Source organism: Pleurodeles waltl, chromosome 1_2 (assembly GCF_031143425.1).
Source record: "Pleurodeles waltl isolate 20211129_DDA chromosome 1_2, aPleWal1.hap1.20221129, whole genome shotgun sequence".
Classification (NCBI taxonomy): domain Eukaryota; kingdom Metazoa; phylum Chordata; class Amphibia; order Caudata; family Salamandridae; genus Pleurodeles; species Pleurodeles waltl.
In genome coordinates, this window is record NC_090437.1 from 179864611 (window position 1) to 179889321 (window position 24711).

The 24711-nt window shown below is 42.2% G+C and overlaps 1 protein-coding gene across 1 annotated transcript in view; it reads right to left on the reverse strand.

The window, feature by feature from the left end:
- The window catches only part of PRKG2 (protein kinase cGMP-dependent 2), a 791389-nt gene that overhangs the window by 158285 nt on the left and 608393 nt on the right, over positions 1–24711 (reverse strand). Inside the window, exon 13 of the mRNA XM_069237440.1 lies at positions 2778–2867. Within this exon, the coding sequence (XP_069093541.1) occupies positions 2778–2867 (90 nt within the window). The remainder of the gene's footprint in view (positions 1–2777; positions 2868–24711) is intronic.

Consider the following 24711-nt stretch of genomic DNA (forward strand, 5'->3'; position numbering starts at 1 on the left):
AACCTATCCCAGCGCGGCTCCTAGTGACGTCACACTCACACACACTGCGGCTGACAAAGCCTCGCGGCTTGTCCTCCTTCACTCAGCTCCTCTCGTAACAACTTCTGGCATGTATCGCGAGCAACCAAATAATAATAAAACAGATCTGTCGGTTTACTACAGGAAGGGTAACACAATCGCTTCAGGACCTTAGGGATTTTTCACTAGCCTCGGCAGTTATTCCATCTTTCTCGGTCCCCACTTTCGCAAGCAAATTCTGACCCGCAGACTCTGCTCTCAACTTGTCAATGATCTATTCTAGTGCACTTAGAATTTGTCAAAGCCCGAAGTCGAAGTTTTCTTCCACTCCCTTAACACACGTACCGACTCGTTGACCACGCCCGGTCAACCTATTAAACCGACCAGACCACAACATAAACAAGTGTCTCATACACTTTTCAACATACTCCGGAGTCTCTTGACCTCGCAGGGCCCGTCTCAACAACAACAACCACGTGGACCTTTTTCTGCACAAAGCGCCACATGCACATGAAGTTCGACGACTTCCCTACTCTCACACTCGGAGTCGCACCTCCGCTATTCTCTAAAATCCTCGCAACCCTTTCAAACAATCTGCGGCAATAAGCTGTGCAAGCGCAAAATCCTGACTTCACTCATACCATCACTAGTACCGCCAACGCCGATTTCACACCTCCATTCTCTCCATTCGCAAGCTCCGAGATCCCGGGAAAGTCGCGGGGGACTTAGGGCATCATCATTCTCTCAATCTGTTTTACCCAAAAAAATCTAATTCAACACCATATACTTCTCGAGTGGGGTCCCAAAGGGCGAAACCTTCAATTCAACACCATATGCCTCTCGAGTGGGATCCCAAACGGCGAAACCGTTACCTCTCGAATGGGGTCCCAAAGGGCGAAACCGTTACCTCTCGAATGGGGTCCCAAAGGGCGAAACCGTTACCTCTTGAATGGGGTCCCAAAGGGCGAAACCGTCCTCTGCTACCATCTACTGATAGAGCGTTCCGTCCTAATAAATTACCTGTATTTGGACGCTCTTGGGTCGATGAATCTTTTGACCAAGTGGGGCTCTCTTCATCCGAGAGTAATCAATTTAATCAAATCAATAACGAACATAAGCAATGCCCTGATCAACATAACACTTCACAATTAATCCAGAAAACATTTCGGCGAACCATGACCTTCCGGCCATGAATAACCACACCAGTTCATTCAAAGTTAGTGAATTTATTTCCCTATATTAACAAAGCTAGCACGATATAAATGTGTCTCAACACCAAATGATATATGTAAATGAACATTAATAGCTGTCCATAACGGCGAAAAAGATGCAATCTATGCAGCACTTGAATAACAATGCATTCGATGATAGCAACGCAAACCACTAAAACTATAATCTGTAATGGGCTAATTGCATACATTAGTCAGCATAACAAGGTCTCTAATTGCATCTTGAAACAAATGAATCCTCATCTAACCTCAAATTAGCATCTGCATGTGGGATTTCATGCAAAAACTATTTAGCAACATTAATTTGGAAAAGCTCCTAACTAGGGCTCTTACCAAAAATCAGCAGTTGGTTACCTAAAAAGAAACACAATGCAATTGTACATTTTCCTTTCATATTTACCAAATTCAATCAGCATTCAAGGAAGTCTTCGTCTCACAGGTACCGGATTCATCAGCATGGGGCGGGGGCAAAGGGGCAGGGTGGACGGGGCAATTGCCTCACAGCGGCAAGATAAAAGGACAAAACTACTACTTTATGCAAAGGGGCAAATCGAAGTTAAAGTCTCTAGGGCGAGAATTATTTAAAGTCTCTTTCTCTCGATTAGAGAAAGCATCAAAGTCTCATTCAAAATGGCGTTGAACATCAATTGGCATCGTAGAAGATGGCAAAATGACGAAGTCGGCAAGATGGGCCATAATGGCTGCAATGTCCTGCAAATGGCGGGTAATGGCTAATGGCTGGTAATGGCTGGTAATGGCCGCAATTGGTGCAATGGCTGCTTTCTTCTTGTGCACCAGGTTTAAATAAACAACAGTTCAAATCCAGTAGGGTCTTCCATTGGAGGGTTCATAGGTTGGCTTCAAATTGTCCAATCAAAAACAACAATTTACAAGCTTCTACCTAGGCATACATTATCCTTGGAGTCGGGAACGTAAGTTGCAACATATTTTACCAATTAACTCACTTTCAGAGCTTCCATTGTCTGCACCTGCAGATTGACCTTGGAGCAAAGAAGAAGATGCCAGGCTGGCACGAAACCTTAAAGATAAGCATGTGAACCGATCTCACTGGAAAAGTACAGCTTCAAGCAAGAATACATGTTTTATTAGCACATTAGAAAAACACGAGCATCTAAACCGTGAGACAAGGCAACTAGGCCGAAGCCTCCACTAAAGTTATGCTAAGTTAAAACATTTCAAACAAGCAAATCATGGCACATGTTTACGGTTATATCAAATTAGTACAATTCTAATACATCACGTTATATAAAGCACGCTTATAAATGTTGGCAAACTACTCTGAGGGCACATTTGTCCCCGTACAATCTTTATTAGTTCGGTTAAAGTCACACTTGATTATTGCGGTACTACGTTTATGCGCTAATAAATGTAAAACCTTCGTTTCTGCGTCATCACCAGCAAATGCACCAACATATTCGCACATGTTCAACATTCATGAACTCATTCATAAACGATTTGACTACCATCCCCATGCAAGTCTTGGCTTTTGTTTTTTGCAGAAGTACCTACCTGTCTCTTAAAATGCTCCACAGCTCTCCTCCAAGGCAGGCCTCCAGCAGCATGTACACATATTTGTTATCTTTAAAGGTGCGATATAATCTGAGAAAAAAACGAAAAATAATTATTTAATTTTTATTCTGGTTAATTTATACAGTTTGCCAGAAACTTTGCAATATAATACTAATTATCCAGAAATGATCAAAGCAAATTGTACATTATTTCCGTTTCATATCCACCTCATTATTGCCCACTCCAAGTATAATTTTATCACACTGATTAAAACATTTCTAACTGCTCAGCAACTCAGGATTCCAAACACAATAATAAAAACGAGATTTTCTTCGATTTCAAATTATCGAGGTATTTTTCCACATATTGTTCCAGGGAGCTAGCAAAGGGCAGTGTACTGTCATGTGCGCCAAGGTTTAGAAAGTCCAGCTGCCATCCAAAATCTTTCCTGTCACAGAATACCATGATAGCTCTTATGAAGAAAGGTGCTTTTGTACAAACTCAATTTCAGTTTGGGCAAAGGTTCTGAAAGGCCATAGCAGTGAAGCCTCTCAAACATGTCTGGAACCTTCCTATTTTTTGCACATATAAACTACAACATGGAATGCTGGGACCTACATTGGAGACAATGGAGTGGTAGAGGGCCAATAACGAATGGCATTGACCTTCCGCTCCAACATTCCAATGTGTGTCTTTTGGTTTCTCGCTGTTTACTTTAGAACATTCTGCCCTCAATGGAGAAATGCTCCAAAAACTTTGCAGCTTCTATGCCTCAACTAAAGAAGTCGTCAACGTCTTGCCTGAAGCCCCAGCTTATCCCTAAGAAAAGGACACTCAGTAACTGGCATAGTCTTCAACAGTGGGCTATAATTCTGTAGAGGGCCCTCAATAGAAGTTGACACAGCTTTTCAGTCACATGTTTACACCATTAGGTCTCCATATTGATAAAACACCTTTATTAAATAAGCGCTTGTGTCATCTAAATCTAATAATTGTTCAAAGGAATGATATTGCAAAACGAATGCCAGCTGTGCCTCTCCAAATAATTGTCTAATGGAATGGTATTGCAAAAATGATGCCGACTGTGTCTCTCCATGCTCCCTGTTGTTCCAAACATAACTTGCCAATGAATGCCAAGATGACTCAGTGAGCAGAGATTTGTTAAACCGCAATAAAAACTCAGAGGGCATTAATATTAAAGGCATGAGGTCAAGCTCGCTATGGACTGAGCACATCTGTGTGCCTCAGGTTGATCAAGTAATAACCTCCACATTTCCCCTATTCATTATTTTATAATCAGGAACTTTCCAATGTTCAAAACCAAAATATTAAGGAGCTGCGGAGGTGGGGGAGGCTGGGAATCCAGGTTTGAGTCTCAACCTCCACTCACAATCCTGTGATTCTGGGCGAATCATTCAACATCCGTCCTTCTAATAAAATGGAGACCTCTGGCTATCATGTAAAGCACTCTGATTCCACTGGGCAAAGTTCGGCTCTGGAACGTGGCCACAGGAGGGGTGTAACAGAGGGCACTGCAGCCACTGTGATGCAGGGGGACTCCCAACCATTCCGGGGGCCCTCAAAGCTTCAGACGGCTCCCATTAGGCCATGGCCAATACATTTCTGTAAGATATGTGAGGCTAAGAGTCCCTCTTCACATTCTGCAGGGTGACCCCATCATTTTGCATTACACCACTGGATTACAGGCCCTCAACAATGGACATTGAAACCAAAATCAGCAAACTCTTCAATTTGTGACGTTCTGTGACTTTCTCTACTTTATCCAACTTCGCTTGCAAGAGAAATCATTTTTAAAGCTGGCTGACTTTCTCAGCTTTATCTGAGTTGCAAGAGAATTTGCATTTTTTTCAGATTTTTTCTCTCGAACGGCTACTTTCTGAATATGATGTCTTGTGGCACTTTTTTCACTGTAACATCCGTGAAGCCCACAAATATTGCCAAATGTTGAAACATAAAAAATGAAAAAGCAGCAAGACAAACAGCTTTGCAGTTTAGCATAACCCGAACAGTGAGTGCACCACAGCAAATGGGTTCCTCCCTGAAGGTTACAAATGTTCAAATCATTCTCCTACCAAAAAAGAGATTTCAACACTGTGATTCTTGTGCTAATTAACAAGATGAATAAACTGGCCCAACGTTACTTGCTACCATTTTAAATGTATGCTGAGTCCAAATTTCCTGTCCCTTTATAGAAAACCAGGCAAGTTCCCTGTTTTCCTTTTTATGGTCTGGCTTGAAAGCGCAGCTGTCACCAGGCAATTATGTGAGAATCACTAGGAGAGGGGATTTGGCTCCCCCACATGTTGGAGCCAGTAGTACATGTTTAGATTGGCAGAATTTTGTGCGCTTCAACAAAAAAGTACTTGCTGCCTCAGAGCAGTGATTATCTCGGTGCCTGAGCTTGAACCTTCAGGGACACACACACTACTTTCTAATGCTATTAATTTATGTCAGATAACTAAATAATTTATTGTTTTTTCCTTTGGCAGAAGTACAGCTGTTAGGATGCCCATGATTAACCTCCATGGAGTTTTAAGTCTGGCTTGAGAGTGCAACTGTCACCTGGCCTTTTAACCTACATCGATATAATTCTACAGTTCTTTGCAACCACACAAAAATGTATCCATTCTTATGCTGTGTGCTTCACATTACCGTAAAACATTCCCTTAAAGCCAGACCTATTATAATTACTTGTTTAACTGTATAGGACATTTAAAATTGAAAAATAGTCAGCAACGTATTGTTCATTTGGATCCAGAAAACATCATGCTCAAAAAATTCCCTAGCTCAAATCATGTTTGTGTTGGGTGAAATTTATGTTTCTGATATGCAAGCGTAATCACATTCGATTCACATAACTTTTCTCCACAGGTGTGATTTTTCATGTAATGTTCACCCCCAGGAGACCAGTTTGAGCAAAAGATTTCTTGGTGGAATAGTGAAACTGATGTGTGCTGCGATCGAAAGACATTTTCTAAAAACAGTCTCCGATTGGCATATTCCATTACTTTTCTACAAGAGATATATCCTTGAGCATAATTTTCACGAGGCAATCATTGAAAAGCATTTGGCATATGTTGTCTGTAAATATACTCTCAGCTACTAGATATGTATTCAATATTATAGGTACTTAAACTTGTTATACCTATTATTCATTCTGCCAATTCTCTCTGTGTGTATCAAAGAATTCATTGGTGTCACTCCAATGAGGCTCTAGAGGGAGAGAAAGATTCTACTGACTGGGCAGCGTTAATTGGCCGAGAACAGTCGTGGGTCTTTCTATATGGAACAAATATTTTTTTTAACTATGTACAACAAATTTTGTGTTTGTCCTGGAGGGTTGCGTACACCATTTATTGCCAAATGCAACATTGGATTACCCAAAAATTGAAAAAAGTTCCAAATACAGATCCAAACAGTTGCCATTATTTAAACAGGAATCTAAATTTGTAGTGTTTCTTCACTAATATTTGTCAGTGAAAAACTTGAAGCCTAAGGTCTGTCGTAATAATTTGTGAAATGGCTGCTACAACTTTGGCTGCATCAATCTAAGGATATATGTGCAATACCCTAGTAGCCTTCACTTGTTTACAAATTATTAATGTGATCGCCAGGCTGTACCTTCTGGACTGTGGATTCAGTGGTGGCTGCATTATGACACGCTAACGCACATTATGTAGGCGCATTCACATGATCAACTCATCACCTCTTACTATTCAAATGTGCGTGTTGGCCATATTGATTAAGGCGACTACTTTGGTTTATGTATGTCACATCAATGATTTCATTAAAAGCTAAATTTAGACATCTGCTGACAACACCAGAAAAAAGGACCATTAAGAACAATCACAAGGTTTGCAATTAACATAATATACAGTTTCGGAAACAACTGCATTGCAAGCGACTTGTGTGTTATTTCAAACCAATTATTAGTTGACAGAGAAGTCTTTGCAAGACTTTTTCTCAAGATAATATGGCCAATGCAAATAATATTATTCAACCGCCACCTTTTCTACGACATCCTGGGAGGCCACCAATGCTTTGGAAAAATGGCTTAGGCTATATGAAAATTGCATACTTGTAATCAACGCAACAGAGTTTGATGCTGTCAGGCATACTGCCTTGTTCAATAACGTATGTGATGCTGGACAACACATGCATGACAATTGGCTGGAGATGGAGTTTCTATCAAAAGTGTTTAGAACTTAGGTTTAATATACTGAAGCCACAGCCAGTATGACTAAACAGTATTCGGATGAACCATCTGTTTTGCTTGCAAGACACAACTTTTTCAAAGCAAAACAGAAAAGCAAGGAGAAAATTGAAGAATTTCTTTCTGAATTAGGAATTTCAGCAGCTAATTGTAAATTTAGAAACAAGAATTCGAGAATGCTTACTATGTTGCAGAAATCTTTTATTAAATTAAGTCTTGGATGTCACTAAAAGTATAGAACTCTCAATAATTTCAACTAAGGTGTTTACTGATAATCCAGAAGGGAAGGCACATCTGTCCAGGGTGAGTGAAGGTGCTGATTTGGATGTATGTGTTGTGTCTTGCAGAGACAAGTTCACCAAAAAGTGTTGCAATAAGAGTAAATGGCAGTTGATATAGATGTGTCTCAAAATTGGACATGGGTAACAGCATGTTATGTCCAGATGCAACAATAGATGCAAAAAATGGGACATTTTCAAGCAATAGTTAGAAGTTCAAGATTTAACAGGAATGGGAACGAAATTGAAACTACCGAGAGAGAAGTAAGAGAAGATTTACCAAATGTAGTATTAACAGATAATGTAGGAATGGGACATTCAGTACAAAAACTTGTCAAAGTACCAATTTGTGAAGTGGAAATAGGTAATGTAAAATCAGTATAATGGAAGAATCTGGTTCTCCCATAACAATTATTTTTAATGTAACTTTTAAGAAATTTGGGGTTAAAAGAAACCTAAAAGCACAAAGCACAGGTTCAGGTCTCATATCGCCAGTCATTGCTGCCAGTCGATGTAGCATGAAGACTCAGGTTCACTAGAGCTTCTCTTTGGTGCTCAATAGGCCCGTTTGTGGTCACAAAGTGCACCAAAACTTCAAGATTTCACCTTTTCTTGAAGAGGAGTATACTCTGATGCCAGCCAACCTTCCAGCACCTGATGAAGCACCTCTTGAGGATTAGGCATTCACTCTAGCAGAGGCCAGCAGAGCTCAGACAGGTCCAGTTGCAGGTCTAGGCAGATCCAATTGAAGCAGGTCAGCTGGGCAATTACAAGGAGGCCTCTGGAGCTTGTTGTGTCCCTGTAGCTCAGAAAAGGTCGTCAGCCTGCTGCCCCATAGAGTCACTCAGGTTAACCTGGGATGAATAGAGCAGGTCCTGTCTTCTTGCACAAGCAGCATGACAGCAGCAGGGCAGCCCTATGGAGAGGAAAGCAAGCCTCAAGCAGCAGGGCAGTCCTCTGATAGCAGCAGAGCAATCCTTTAAAGAACAAGGCATGCCTCAAGCAGCAGGGCAGGCCACTGGGTAACAAGGCAGTGCTTGTTCTGTAGTCCACGGGTCCAGGAGTGTAATAAGGAGCTGGTCTGATGGTACAATATTTCTAAGTGGTGCCATCATTGGAAGTGGAAGAAACCTCTAGGCTATCGCCTATCTGGTTCCTTGCTTCCCCGCCCAGGTTCCAAGTGGTCTAGGGTGACAAAAGGCTGATATCAAGTTCATTTGTGAGTGTAATATAGGCATCCCCTTGAAATGTAAGTGGGGCAGGGAACAGTTCCACCCCCCACATCCTAAGAGGATGCCAACTGCTAGTCCCTCTTGTTTCACTGTTTAGGAAGAATATACAAAGGACAACTGTCAACTATTCACAGTCCTGTGACACTGAATACAAGCTGCAGGCACTAAACAGTTAGGATTAGAAAATGCCAACTTTCTAAAAGTGGCATTATCAATATTGTGACTTAAAATCCTACTTTACCTTTGAAAATAATTTTAAATTTCAATTCGTTAGAGACCAAACATGATTTTTCTACCTGTTCCCAATCAAATGTTAGCACTTAAATGTCATAGGGTAACCCACTATTATCCTAACGAAGAGGTAGGTCCGACACTAATGAAAAACAAATTTGGGAGTTTTTCACAACCAGGACATGTAAAACTTAAAAACACATGGTAAAAAAGTTTATTTTGTCAGGTCGAATTGGCAGTTTAAAACTGCACACAGGCCATAACAGCAGGCCGAGAAATATCTTAAAAGGCTATAAAGAGGGTGGCACAGTAAGTGCTGGAAGCCCACCAGCAGCATTAAGTTGCAGGTCATGGGTACATGTAGTACCACTTTACTAGTGAGTTAAAATTAAATTAAATGTGCCTATTTACCAAATTTTTCCATGTTTAAATGAGAGATCACAAGCACTTTAGCACTGTTAGCAGTCGTAAAGTGCACAGTCCTAATGCCAACAAAAACAAATTTCAGCCAAGAGGAGGGGTGAAGGCAAAACATGTGGGAGAAAACTAGACCAAAGGGTGTAAGGTCTAACAAAGTCTATGGGGGTGATTCCAACTCTGGCGGGCGGCGAAGGCCGCCCGCCAGAGTTCCCCCGACAGAACACCGCTCCGCGGTCCTAAGACCGCTGCAGTGATTCTGTGTTTCCCGCTGGGCTGGCGGGCGACCGCCAGAAGGCCGCCCGCCAGCCCAGCGGGAAACCCCTTCCCACGAGGAAGCCGGCTACGAATGGAGCCGGCGGAGTGGGAAGGTGCGACGGGTGCAGTTGCACCCATCGCAAATTTCAGTGTCTGCTAGGCAGACACTGAAATTCTTTGTGGGGCCCTCTTACGGGGGCCCCTGCAGTGCCCATGCCATTGGCATGGGCACTGCAGGGGCCCCCTGGGGCGCCACGACACCCCATACCGCCATCCTGTTCCTGGCAGGCGAACCGCCAGGAACAGGATGGCGGTATGGAGTGTCGGAATCCCCATGGCGGCGCAGCGAGCTGCGCCGCCATGGAGGATTCCATAGGGCAGCGGAAAACCGGCGGGACACCGCCGGTTTTCCTGTTCTGACCGCGGCTAAACCGCCGCGGTCAGAATGCCCTGCGGGGCACCGCCAGCCTGTTGGCGGTGCTCCCGCCGACCCCGGCCCGTCGGAATGACCCCCTATATATTTTTCCACCATTGATCTACGTTGTGTTCAGCAGATCACTAGATCCTGCTAGAAAAAGTATGTCAAAGCTCAAAAACATCTGTGACACCTTCTGGTGCATACATGTACTTGCGGAGAGTGATATTCAAACATTTCAAGATGCTATTTTGGTTTATGCAGAGAGTGCTGAACACCAAAACAGAAGTCTGGAGGTGATTTTGTCAACTCTAAAAACATAATTTGACAATAGATAAACATAGGTATATTTTTTAACAAACTAGGTCATACCAGAAGATGGCATAAAACCATTGCTCAATAATGTAATAAAGGCTGAACCATGCTAAAAGATAAAGATGTGCTTCTCTTCTTTAGGGCTGAGTGAAAATTATGCCAGTTTTATTTAAGGCTACGGATTTGTGGTTCAGCCTTTGAGAAACTTGTTAAATAAGGGTACAAAGTATAACTAGATGAGTGAAATAGATGAAGCACTTAAGAAGATTAAGTTTCTCATCATGGAAGAACCTGCTATAAGAACCTTTCATTCAAGGACTTAACTTCATCATTACTGTTGATGCAAGTGCATTTGTCCTTAGTGTGGCATGAACAGCTGCTCAAATAAAGCCTCATCTAGGTTGGTGAGGTTAATGTCAAGCCTACAGGAGTTTAACTTTGGTATAAATTTCCTGCCGGGGGAAACATTTAGCCTCTCACATATGCCAATTGAAATGGAACTTGGGCCCATATTTATACTTTTTTAGCACCGCATTTGCACCGCTTTTTGACGCAAAAGCGGTGCAAACTTACAAAACACAATTGTATTTTGTAAGTTTGCCCCGCTTTTGCGTCAAAAAGTGGCACAAACGCAGCGCTAAAAAAGTATAAATATGGGCCTTGGTTTTAATGATCTTCAGGATGAAGATAAATGTGTTATTGCATGCATGAGATTCATTGTTGTCTCAATACTTGCGGACACCAAAACCACATCGGTTGATCTGAAATCCCTGAACACAGATCTTGGCTCTCCGCATAAACTGCTTCATGAAATAGATGACCGGGTTGAACTGTGGATAAGCGCCTGGCAATCCTAGAAACTAATCCGGATGTAGAGAGTGAGGTGTGGCACATATACAGGACGCTAAGGGAAGTTAAAGATCGCAGCCTCAGAATAATGTCCTCTTTTTAGGTACTGGGGGATGCAGAAGCAAAGGACATAGAGGGATTTCTTTCTGTTTTCATTCCAGGGTTTACGGGGATGACTTTTGTGCCTCCACTGGAGTTTCAAAGGGCATACTGGATCTGTGATAGAGGATCTCCTGGTCAGAATACTGCAGACTGATTATAATTTGTTCCCTACGTCACAGCAAGCTGATCACATAATTTTTGAGGGCAAGAGAAATAATGGCTCTTTTTATTTTTGTAGTACCAAAGTTTATGTGCTGCTAATTTCTCACGATTCTGATACTGAAGAAGTTCTTGGCGTTTTAGCCAACTATGAGGAAACTTGGTATGCGCTGTGGCCTTTAGGAACTGGCCACTACGCTCCTTACCAATGTTGGCAAGGAGAAAGAATTTGAGGATCCAGATGATCTTGATAATTTTTTGTCCTCTTTGCCTGGATCGGACATGTGCTGGAGGTGTTGCGACCTGACCCTGACAGTGCACCGCAGTTAGGTTTGAGCCATGTGCCTGCCCAGCTGGAAGGTCTGAGTGAAGAGGTACTGGAATGTCAGATACTAGATTCTGTGCTGAAAAGCTGGGAGAGGAGGTCCCCTAGAGAAAAATGTGAAGCTGCTGCAAGGATCTGTGACAAGTCTCACTCTCCATTAAACTTTGACTGTATCTGACCTTTAGATTAAATGTTGAACTTGTGGTTACCAACTTAGAGATTCTGTTCCATGGTCTGTATGATACTATATGTGCTTTGGATGCATGGACACCCTTTTTGTGATTTGTAGGGGGAGCTACTTGTGTGAGTATATGACCTTTTCAAAGTTGTAAGATTTGACGGTGTATATTCTTGTCTTGTTTGTCTTACCCATTTGTCGAAGATGACTGTTAGATATGTCCATGAACAGTGCAAAAGTAGGGAGATCTGGGTAGAGCTTAGGAGTCCGGAGTGGGCCTGTTATATATTAAGAAATGTGTTTCTGGCTGGGGGTGTTTGGGGTGGCAATGATTTGGGAGGTTCACTCACCTGTTTTGAGTAACTTATATTCATTACTAACTGGGCCTTGCTATACTCCTTTTTAAGACTATTATATTCTTGCCCTTATTATAAAAATCTTTCTTTATATCTGGTGCTTTACACCTCTATAGTTTTTGCACATCTACTGTTTTAGATCCAATGGCATAGAATTTAACATGGTCCATATGTGTCATTGCTGTATTCTCTCCAAACGTAATACTAGCTCACCACCTTCACACTGTGACTCGTTTTATTCTGTCCTTGATTTATGTGATTGCCATCACAACTCAAAAGATTGTGTATACTATCCCTTAATGTTAATAGCCTCACACACTACATTCAGAGGAAGAAGGTACTGTCTTACATTGCCTCAAAACTCCCAGAGAGCACCTCATAGCAGGAGACGCATATTTTAGCCCTGGAAAAGAGCAAATTAAAGAGAGATTGGTTGGCTTCTATTGTCAATAGTAGTTTATTATCCACTGCCCTTTCTGACGCTTGGTGTTGGAAATGGCCTTCTCTACAGGGTCACCCCCAAACTTTTTGCCTTCCTCCTACTACCTTTTTATGGATTTTTACTCGGTTGGCATTAGGACTCACTGCAATTTACCACTGTACCCAGTGCTAACGTGTTTGTGCTCTCTTCCTTAAACATGGTTTGATTGGCATATACCTGATTGGCATATTAATTTATATGTAGGTCAAAAGGAAGAGTGGCATACCATATACCCGGGGCCTGTAAAATAAATGCTACCAGTGACCTTCAGCACTTATTGTGCCACCTACTTGAGAAGTGCCTTAAAACTTGTCCAGGCCTGCCATTGCAGCCTGAAGGCAGTGTCACATTGCCACTTCGACTTGGCGTTTAAAACTTGTTGCCAAGCATTAGCCCTCCTTTTATTACAAATAAGTCAACCTAAGGTATGCCCTAGGTAGCCCGTAGGACAGGGTGCTGAGTAATTAAAAAGTAGGGCATGTGCTTTTACGTTTTACATGTCCTAGTAGTAAAACACTCCTAAATTCATTTTTCACCACTCTGAGGCATACCCCTCTCAAAGGATAACATTGGGGATTCCTTATTACATTAAAAAAAGCTGTAATTCCTAAAACAAAGAAGATAGCTATGTCATATTTGGCACTCATGGACTTGTAATGATAAACCTGTTTTAATGGTAAATTAGAATTTTATGACAAGACCGGAGGTTCCTATTATGCGTTTCTTTTCTCGCTTTAATAAACACAGCAGCAGTCAAGAAGAAACTACAAATCCCATAAGGCTAACACAGACAGCCAATGGGATTAAAAACGTAATACAGAATATCTTAACCAATGGAAATACCCCCATGCCATTGTGATGTCACTTGACTGCAAGCAGCCCTCTTTTCTTGCTGCTGCAGTCAAGATAAGTTTACCAGTTCTTTCCTCTCATGTCGTTCTTTTGTAATTTAAACCTTTTGTTTAAGAATTTTATATAATTTTTGGTTCTTTCATATCATGTTGTCGGCAAGTTGCCGCATATGCTATATTTAGAGCTTTCGCTTTCCTCGCACTCGCGTTCATTTTCTGGCTTCAGGTAGCAACGGTCCGGTTGCTCCTGAGCCGAAAGCTAAACAGTTCAGTGCGCGCCGCGCGGCGTCTTCCGCGTGTCTCCCTCGCGTCAGGAAATAACCGTTATTCGGTTTTTCCTGATGCGAGGAGTTCTTCCCAAATAGGCGCGCTTTACACACCTTCTGGCCACATTTCTCCTCGTCGACTGGCTGTTCTGAATGACGCTTGCCAGCAGCTGTCTCCTTTTCAGCCAGCAACTCGTTCCTTTACCCCGCCCAGGGGGAGGAGGAGTTTCCTGCTTCACTTTTGGTGTTCCCCACATTTAAGCCCCGGTTGCCTGGTTGTTTATCCTTCAAAGATATTTATCATTCCTTTCAGTTTTTTCTTTTCTTGGGAATTTCTTTCCTTTATTTAAATTTTACTTTAACATGGAACCTAATACCTCTTCAATGGAACAGGGTGTTCCCAGTGATTTAGAAGATATTAGACATGAACGCCGGAATTTTATTAAGAGTTCTGTTCATCAGGCAATGGAGTCCTCAATGCAAAAACTGTCCAAAAATTTGGAATCTAATTTTTCTAATTTATTATCTAAATCTTCGGCCCAAACTGCGGGGGAATGCAGTCAACGCCTGCCAGAAAACTCCACGGTTTTGGCACAAAAGGAGAGTAAGTTTTTCTCACAAATGTCAGAGGACGCGGCTCCTCATAAGGCTCCTGACAAGGAGTATAACAATATGGCTCCTAGACCCACTCTGAAACGAAAATCTAAACAACGGAATGTATCTCTTCCTATTCCCACGGCCTCCATCTAGATTCTGATGAGGACATTCCAGATGCTGATTCAGACTATTATGTCTCTGACAAAGACGATAATGATTCATTTTCTGCTCTTCCTCCAAAGAAACCTAAAGTTCCCTCTGTTTCCCCTCCTCTTTTCAATGCAGAAGGTTTTCCCATGTTCGATCCCTCCCACATATTCCATCCCAATTCGACGGAATGGTTCCCAGCTGACCATGTGGGTCGTTATGTGGCTCAGAAATTATTCTCACCCCTAGACAAACAAACTAGAGCCAAGTTGAAGTCGGAATGCCCACGTTCAGTGCTTCCTCATAAGGCTACTACTACTCCATCCATTGACCAGCAGATGTTAACCTTTTTTACCAAACAGAGCAAGGACCCTCGTACAGAAGTGGATAAAGCGTGGTTGTCCTGCCAGGACAAGTTGTTGGACGTTATTGGCCCACTTACAAGGATCTTTGATATGGTTGAGACGGCCAGGTTGGATGGTACTTTTTTAGACCCAGAGGAACTATCCTTGTGGGTCCAACGTTGTTTTTGTTTACTAGGGAATGCTAATTCCTCTCTTATTCATGAGAGACGTAAGGGCCTCCTTATCAAATTAGACCCTAAACTAATTAATTTGGCAACAGTACAACCTCAGATCCACACGGAGGGACAACTTTTTGGGGAGACTTTCATAAAGGATCTCAGCAAATATGTTGCCACATTCACCTCTTTGGATAAAGCACAACAGTCCATGAGGAAAATGTTCATCCAACGGGTTTTTGCCAGGGCCGGTAGAGGCAGGGGCCGCTTTACCAGCCGCGGTTCTGCCAATCAAGGCTCCAGAGGTTACTACAGTTCCAATTAGCAAGACTTCAGACCACAATTCTACCCCCAGCGTGGCAGAGGTTACCATTCCAGGTCCTTCAGACATTCTAGAGCCTCCAACCCAACAGGTAAGCCCTCATGTTGGCTTCCTTCTGACAGGGGGTCGTATCTTCCATTTTCTTTCAAATTGGTTAACAATTACCACAGATGTGTGGGTTCTAGACACTGTACAGGGTTACAAAATAGAGCTTTATTCTACTCCGGTGCAAACATTTTTCACTCCCCCTCCCCATTTTTCTCCAGAAATGGACCATCTGATATCTCTTGAGGTAAACACTCTCTTACAAAAACAAGCGGTTTCAATTACTCGCCCTCATCCGTTGGGTTTTACCAGCCCAATATTTCTAGTTCAATATAAGAACAAAAAGATGCGTCCGGTCATCAATCTAAAACATTTCAATCGGTTTGTGGTATACCGACATTTCAAAATGGAGACAATTCTTCACCTCAGAGATATACTTCTTCGAAACGACTGGATGGTCAGACTGGATCTACAGGACGCTTATTTTGTGGTTCCTGTACATCCGGAGTTCAGAAAATTCCTTCAGTTCCAATGGCTGGACCAAACCTATCACTTTACCTCTCTGCCCTTCGGTCTATCGTCTGCCCCTTGGTGCTTCACCAACCTCTTGAAGCCAGTAGTTGCTTTTCTAAGGGCTCAGGGCATAAGGCTCTTAATTTACTTAAACGGTATCCTCATTTTAAGTCAGTCTCCTCAAACTCTTCTACTCCACTTACAAACGGCCTGCTCTCTTTTAGAAGATTTAGGTTTCATAATAAACAGAGAAAAATCTCTCCTAACACCCTCTCAAATCATAGAATTCTTGGGATTCCAGATCAATTCCCTTTCGGCTACCCTTCTTCTACCTACGAAAAAAATAAAATCCATAAAGTCAGAAATTCTACAAATTCTTTGCAGCTCTCTCATCTCCCTCAGGACATCAGCTCGAATAGAAGGCCTGCTTTCCTCTTCTATCCAGGCAATCTTTCCAAGTCCCCTTCATTACCGCTCACTTCAAAGACTGAAGATTCAACACTTGAGGAAGGGGCTATCGTATTCCGACCTCGTTCCTTTAGACGTGGAGTCTCGCACAGAGCTTCAGTGGTGGATAGACCATTTAGATGCTTGGAACGGGAAAAGTATATTTCCATCAGCCCCAGATCTTGTGTTAGAATCCGATGCAAGTCGTCTAGGTTGGGGGGACCGGTGTGGTCCCATCACGACTGGAGGTACATGGACAACCGAGGAGTCCAAATTGCACATCATTTGTTTAGAGAAGTTTGCCGGCTCCTTTGCAATCAGAAGCCTGGCAAAACACAAAGTGCATTGTGCAATCCTTTTCAGAATGGACAATATCTCCGCAGTCAGATACATAAATCATCTTGGGGGTACAAAATCCAAACCTCTGGCGGATTTAGCCAAGAGTTTTTGGGAGTTTTGCCTTTCAAACCATCTTTCGGTTCATGCAGAGTACCTTCCAGGAGTTCTCAATTCAGTGGCAGATTGGCATTCTTGTCATCTTCGAGACTCCAGCGATTGGAGACTTCACCCTTCAGTTTTCCACAAGATACAATCATTATGGGGTCTGCTCTATATAGACCTATTTGCATCTCGACTGAACACACAGCTTCCTCAGTTTGACAACTAGCGTCCAGATCCCTTAGCCTTGGCATCAGATGCTTTCTTACAAGATTGGTCTCATTCCCTCAACTACGTCTTCCCCCCTTTTATCATGATCAACAGGGTCCTAGCACACGCCTGACGTCAGCATGCCTCTCTCATTCTCATAGTCCCGTTTTGGCAATCCCAGGTATGGTTCCCTATCCTTCTGGAACTCTCAGTGGATTTTCCCTTACTAATTCTGTCCTTCCCAGACTTACTGCTAGACCCTCTTCATCGCTCTCACCTCCTCATTGTGGACAATATCCTCACTCTATCTGCCTGGAAGATCTCAGGAATTCCCAATCTCCCCCTGTCATTTCGTCAGAGGCTTCCCAATACATCTCAAATTCCTGGGCCCCTGGCACCAAGAAAGCCTACAAGGCAGCCTGGTCTTTATGGGACGGCTGGTGTTTGGGAAGGCATGTTGATCCCTTTTCAGCAGATGTAATTTTTTTAGTCAATTTCTTGGCCGCAGAAGCCAGTAAAGGTAAAGCATTCCGCACTATCAACCTTTATAGGTCAGCTATTTCTTCTAATCATATCCATGTCAATGGAAAACCGGTAGGCGAACATCCGCTGGTATGCCGATTAATAAAGGGAGTAACATTTTTCAAACCTCCTCTACCAAAGTATAATCAATTGTGGGACGTTAACGTTGTTTTAAAATATTTGATTTCTTTGCCAGACAATCCAATTTTATCACTAAAAATGTTAGCTGCTAAATTAACAATGTTATTATGTTTAGTTTCCATTAAACGTTAATGGGATGTAAAAGCATTTCACGTCTCCAACCGGCAATTCACTCCTTCGGAGGTGCTGTTCTCGGTTGTACGACGTACCAAGACCAACTTATCGTCAGTTTTTTATCCTTATTTCCCGCAACATCCGAAATTATGTGTAGGCCAATGTCTCAAAGTTTATGAGCAAAAAACTGCAGATTTGAGAACATCCTCCTCCCAACTTCTTATCTCTTTCAGGAAACCCTTTAGCCCGGTTTCGTCTGCTATGTTAGCTCGTTGGGTTAGATGGATTATGTCCTTAGCGGGTATTGATATTTCCAGATTTGGACCTCATTCTTCCAGAGGGGCTATGGCTTCCAAAGCCTTCTGGGCAGGCTCTCGTTTAGAGGATATTCTAAAATCTGAAGACTGGTCTAATGATAATAACTTTAGAGTTTTTTATTGCAAACCTGTTGATAATGTTTCATTGAATGTAATTAATATGCTTTAAACTTGTCATAAAATGTAGATTTTCCTAGTTTATGACGGAAAGTCTTAATTTTATTAAAGACACGGAGGCGAGTATTATCCCACCTCTGGTATAAACATTGTTTTTCTCCCTCCCTTTCTTCCAGCGCCAGTTCCGGCCACTCAACCAGCGTCCTAGTTGGACCTCCTTGCATCATTTGAATTCTCCGCTTACTTCAAGTTCTGGATTGTATCCTTCTGATGTAGTGGAACACTCCTTCCTTTGTAGGATTTTGGACTTTTGTTCTGACATGTTTGCTTTTCTTATGGAATTGTTTATTCTCTGTTCTTTATTCCTGTTATTCTTCAATAATTGACTTTATTCGCAAGAAAAGAGGGCTGCTTGCATTCAAGTGACATCACAATGGCATGGGGGTATTTCCATTGGTTAAGATATGCTGTACTACGTTTTTAATCCCATTGGCTGTCTGTGTTAGCCTTATGGGATTTGTAGTTTCTTCTTGACTGCTGCTGTGTTTATTAAAGCGAGAAAAGAAATGCATAATACTCGCCTCCGTGTCTTTAATAAAATTAAGACTTTCCGTCATAAACTAGGAAAATCTACATTTATCATTACAAGTTTGAAAATGCCACTTTTAGAAAGTTTGCATTTTCCTGCCCTTGGCCCCGTGTGCCTGCAGCCTGCCTTAGATCACATGACTGAGCGTAATGACAGTTATGACTTTGTAAATTCCTCCCAGACAGTCACACAGTAGTGGGATTAGTGGAGCCTGAATGGGCCATTAACTGACTTAATGAGGGAAGCAGAGCTAAGCAGAGCCCCATTTGCACCTGTATAGGCTATGCTCTGCTACCACACAATAGGTTTAATGACCCTGTATTGCCAGTGCAGCCAACTAGGAGCCAGGGCAGCGGAGTCAGGAAACTCCTGGAACTTCAAAGAACTTTTCTGGAAACTTCTCCCACCTTGTAGAAGAAGGGCACCAGGGTATAAAAATAGGGCTTTCAGACCACCCTTCAGTTCACTATTGGACCTGCTGAAGGACTGTCAGAGATCTGCCTGCTGCTGTGACCTTCTGTGCACTCTGCCAGACCACTGCTGTACCTGAAAGGAGGATCTCTTTGCTGCATGGAGCCTGCCTTCAACCCTTAGAGGCCAGTCCTGCTGTGCAGCCCTGCATCTTCACCTGCATCCAGGACTTTCAGAAGTGACTCCAAGGGCTAGTTTTGCTGGACTCCTGTTTAGTGCCACAGGGAAATAACAAGCTTGTACCATCTTGAACTGGCACCTGGACCCAGCTTGAGTGAGTGCTGAACCCCCAAGAGGTCTCCATCCACTCCTGGAGCCTTGGTTGTGGTGCTAAAGGTGCCAAGATGGGTGATTTCCAAAAGTGAGAAATTAGGCCAAAATGTGTTCTGAGAACCAGGAGGAGGCCAGGACCAACCTGCTCGCCTAGCCGCCTGAGATGCATCGCCAGTCGGATTGACTTTTTTGCTGTCTCCTCCTACATTCTTCTCCTCAGCAGCAAAACATTTTCAGTGGTCCGTGGCGAAAGAGGTATCCGACCTCTTGGAATTGTCTTCGGCTACAGCCTTCTGCTTTGTCCCGCTGGAGATTTTCGACTTCCATCTAAGCTAAGCCTGAAGGTAAAAATCTTAACTGCTGCTTTGCTCTACGGCTCTCTGATGATGATACTCCCTCCTCGGATACTCCGGCAACCATGCCATGCTGAACTTCTACCTTTTCAGATACTTAACACATTGCCTCTGATGTTAGCCTGATTGTTACTTATGCCAGGCTACCCAGGATTAAGCACAGGATAAATTAGTGACTTTTTGTGGTTCACCCTGCAAGGGATTGTGGCTGTTGCTGGACCAGGGCTCACACCCCAGTCACCCAACAACCCAATTTCTCAAACTCGGCCTTCTTTGAAAAGGTGTGGAACTGCCATCCTGCTCCACAAATCTGTACCAGTCATAGTTCTGTAGACGTGGACGGACCTGTTGGGCCATTACGTCTTTGTAAAATTTAAAACTTTGGATCAGATTCTAATTTTGAGGTTGTAAATGCCCCCTATCGTGACCGTGCATCTTTTTATATTTTTTCTCAAGGTTATGCAGGTTGTTGACTGAGCTTGTTCACACCATGAGAATAATTGTGGGGGACTGGAATAAAGCGCTTGACCCCCATTTGGATCATTTTGGCCTGAAGGACAGAGCGAACGCTAGGGATACCGCAATCTTGCATGATGTACTAAGTGATCATGGCTTGAACGATCCATGGCATATAACACACCCAAGAGATAGGGATAATACATTTATCTCCTGTTTTCATGGGTCTTGTTCCAGTATACACTTTGTTTTAATGTCTCATGCCTCGCTGACCTTCCTAAGTACTTGCACTATAGATCCTGTGGGAATCTCTGATCATGCCTTGACAGTTCTGGAACTGGATTTAGGGCATGTGTCTCCTGTATCTCAGCACTGGCGGCTGAATCTCTCACATTATAATACTTCGGAGAGTGAACAGAAACGTATTGACCATCTACGTCAGTACTTATTAGATAATGAATCTGCTATAACTTCTGAGCAGATGTCACTGACAGCAGGGCAGTCCACCTTGAGAGGCATGCTTATGGATGATTCAGCGATCAGCAAGCAGGAAACACATGCTCAGGGAGATAATGTTTCCTGATCAATTTTTATAAGAATAACAGAGAGTTGATGGTCCCGTTTCGGTATAAGCTTTTTAAAGAGCTACGGGGAGATGTTGTCATTTGGCCAGAGTTTAATGGAGTGCTCATCAGGTGTATTTTAAATCCCAATATGGATACTACTAACTGTGCAAGCTACTGTCCCATACCGCTCATTAATGTGGACATGAAGATTCAAACAAAGGTCATTGCAACCCACCTCAAGAAAGCTCTCCATAGCTAGATTTATAGCTCTCAGGTTGGTTTTGTACTAGGATGTTCTTCTTGTAACCATATGCGTCTTCTGTCCAATGTGACATATCAAATACAAAGTGATTCAGTTGATAATTTGCTGCTCTCTTTGGATGCCGAAAAGGCTTTTAATCAGGTTGAATGGGGGTATATTTTCCTTACATTAAGCAGGGCAGGGATGGGGCCTGTCTGTCTGTCCAAACTCTAGTGGTTATACTCAGCCCCCTCGGCACAGATTGACAGCGGAAGCCATCTATCAACGCCCTTTCATATTTCGCACGGCACAAGGCTGGGTTGCCTGTTGTCGCCTTTGCTGTTCCTTTTACCAACTGAACCACTGGCAGCAGCAGTCCGTCAGCCTCCCTCGGTACGGGGAATAGAAATGCCTGTTGGTGCATGCAAGATTTTGTTATGTTCAGATGATATCCTATTAACTCTAAGTGAACCAGACTCCTCTGTTACCCAATCCATTTCTCTAATTTAGGCTTTTTCATGGTATAAGATAAATTGGTCTGAGTGTAAGGCATTGCCACTCACGCATAGGAATTGGAGAATTCCACAGGATGCTTTTGGCTTCTCGTGGAAGGGTTTGAAGGATCTGGGTTTGCTGATAAATAGAGGGTTGGACAATTTGGTGGGTGATAATATCCAGCCTTTGTTGAATAGAATGGAACAGGACTTCATAAGATGGTCTGCCTTACAGGCCTCTTTTTGTTGTAGAGTACAGATAATTAAGATGGTGACGGTTAGCATATTTAACTGTGTTTTTGGTATGCTGCCATTGATCTTTTCTGCATGTACCCTTCACATGTACCCTTCACACTATAAATCAGAGCATAATGAGGTTTATCTGGACAGGTAGGAAATCTTCAAGGTTGAATGAGCATACCTTGTTGGATGTGATTTGTACCACATACTTTGTTCATGCCCTACATTAGATACCTATTGGCGCTATGTGAGGGAGACTCTACGCTCAACTAGTTTTATTCTTTTTGACGAGTTGGTCAAGCTGACCTTGTTAGATGCTTTTGTCGCTTCGTAAAGTACAAATTCTCATTAGCGTAGATGGATTTTGACTGTCCTTATGATGGCTAAGATCTGCATATTAAGGCATTGGCATACAGCACAGGTGCGCACACATCAAGAATGGCTAGCTGAACTTTACCGGTTAGCTAAATATGAAAGATGAATTCACAAGGTTCAAAATTAAATCCAGGTATTCAACGAAGATAGGGCTCCCTTTCTGGTCTTATTTGAACTCTAACTGTCTTCCTCTTGCATAGACTATACTTCTTTTATCTGCTTATCGTTGATGCTGATTGGATTGCTCTCATCTGTGATTTGACTCTGGGATGGAATCTTTGAGGCTTGTGAAGTAAACCATTTCTTTGTGGGGTGTATGCCAAGTTTGGAGATAGGTTACCTCAGGCATTGCTTAAACTGTGTTTAATAAGCAAGATGGCTCTTTTGTTTTAAATTATTTTTGTCCCTTTATGAGATCTTATTTAGCATAGTATTTATGTTAGAGTGAAGTTCTTTGCAAAGTACTTTTATCTCATTACAGTTGTATTTCATGTGCAATGATAATTCCAACATAGAAATGCATTTACAATTGTAAATGCAGAAGTTGAAGGAATCAATTATATAAGTATTTCAGATAAGGAATGGATTGACAGTTATAAGGGTGATGCTATATTGTGTAAAGTCAAGGAGTAGCTTGGCAAAGGTTCGCATTAAGAATGTTAAATTTAGATTTAGGAAATTGTACTCAATTGGCTTCAGAGCTTATGATTGTCAATGACATTATTTTAAGACAAGATTTGTTTGTGCCTTCAAGGTGTTTGCTTGCAAGGATGGGCCAATTAGTCCATGAAGGTCATATGAGTATATCAGCAACGGTTTGCAAAATATAACAGTACTATTGGTATCCAGAAACTCATGGTCAAGTTAGGAAATTTGTTGAAAATTGCAAAGAGTGCCCAACTCTCTGCAAAACATTGAAAAGCTCTTGCAAGTCCAATAAATCCAGCTCTCTGGCCAGAAGGACCACAGTAAAAACGCAGTCTGGATGTTTGGAGAATGACTGTAAGTATCTGATTGTTGCTGCTGAATATTTCTCTTAAGTCGTTGCATTTTTTTTTTGTCAAAGCAGTCGATGAGAGCAATGATAATGGATTTCGGAGCAACTATTTCATGTGGAAGGTGTGCCTAAGGGGACTATGACTGACAATGAAACACATTTCACTTCTACAGAAAGGATAACATTTCTGCATAGGCTTGCGATAAAGCATATGAAGGTAGCACTTTATAGTCCTTCCTCGAATAGGTTGGTAAAGAGAGATAATCGTTTACTTAAACAAAGTGTTCAAACAGGTATTGCAAACAAACTGTGAGTATTTACATACCTAAAGGGAAAGGTCTGGAGTTGTAATACCAGTCCACAAATTCTACTGGTGTATCACGAGAGGAAGAAACAAATTCAGCTTGGATAAAAGAAAGAGTGGGCATGCATGTTGGCAAGCTTGTGGATAATTTCGCTTCAGATTAAGTATGGAAAAGGTTGGAAGGAAACTAAAGCTTGTGAAAGGAATATCTTGAAGAAAGTAGGAAGGTCAAATACATCAATTTGAAACATAGAAACACATTGAAATCTCATTACAGTTTTGAAGGGGGAATTTAAGTTTTCTTGTCCAGTCAAAGTGGTCAAAGTGTCTGGAGGTGTTTGAGGGTAAACGATGGTAGAATAAGATTGCAGTTGTTAAACTGTCATTTGACCAAGCTCAAATGAGGACAAACAAATATTGTTTTACACTTTGAAAACTGTTATGACTGGACTAGTTTGGGCGATAAAACACATTGTTGTGATAAAGCCATAGTTTTTGATGACAGTGCAGATACTTCATCTACATCATCTAACTGTGACCAAATGGGTTCAGGGATTACTCTTCAGAACACTAGAAGTTAATACAGTTAGAGCCAGATGTAGCAAAGGTTTTTCCCCATTCTGTGTCTATGGGAAAAAGTGTTTGTACATATGGCCCTTAGTTACAGTTATTAGCTGTTCTACCAATGCTCTCTGCATGAATTAATAATGTATGTCACTCCCATGTGATTCTAGAGTGATAGAAAGGTTCTACTGACTTGAGAGCATTATTTGGATGAAAACAGTCATAGGTCTTTGTATCAGAATAAATCGTTTTCTTCAAAACTGTGTCTGTAGGCTGTTTGTTTATAGTGTAGGATCAGTAAACGCACCGCGTAATAAGAGTGAATTTCACAAAAATGAAGTGCCACATTTACTCTTATTTCACTTGATGCGTCACAGAAAGGGAACCTGCTACTTTGGGTTGCATGAAAGGAAGAGAGCAGGTATTTTCCATATTTACAAAGATATGGAGCAGTTTTGCTCTCTCCTTGTGCTGGTGTACTGTGTGTTGCCAAAGCAAGCACCTTTGCACTACAGTGCAAGGGCAGCAGTGTTATACTCGGGATTGTTTTGGTGTATGAAGGGACATCTTCCTGCACAAGAAAAATCTGTAGAGCCAGAATGCAGCACACAAGG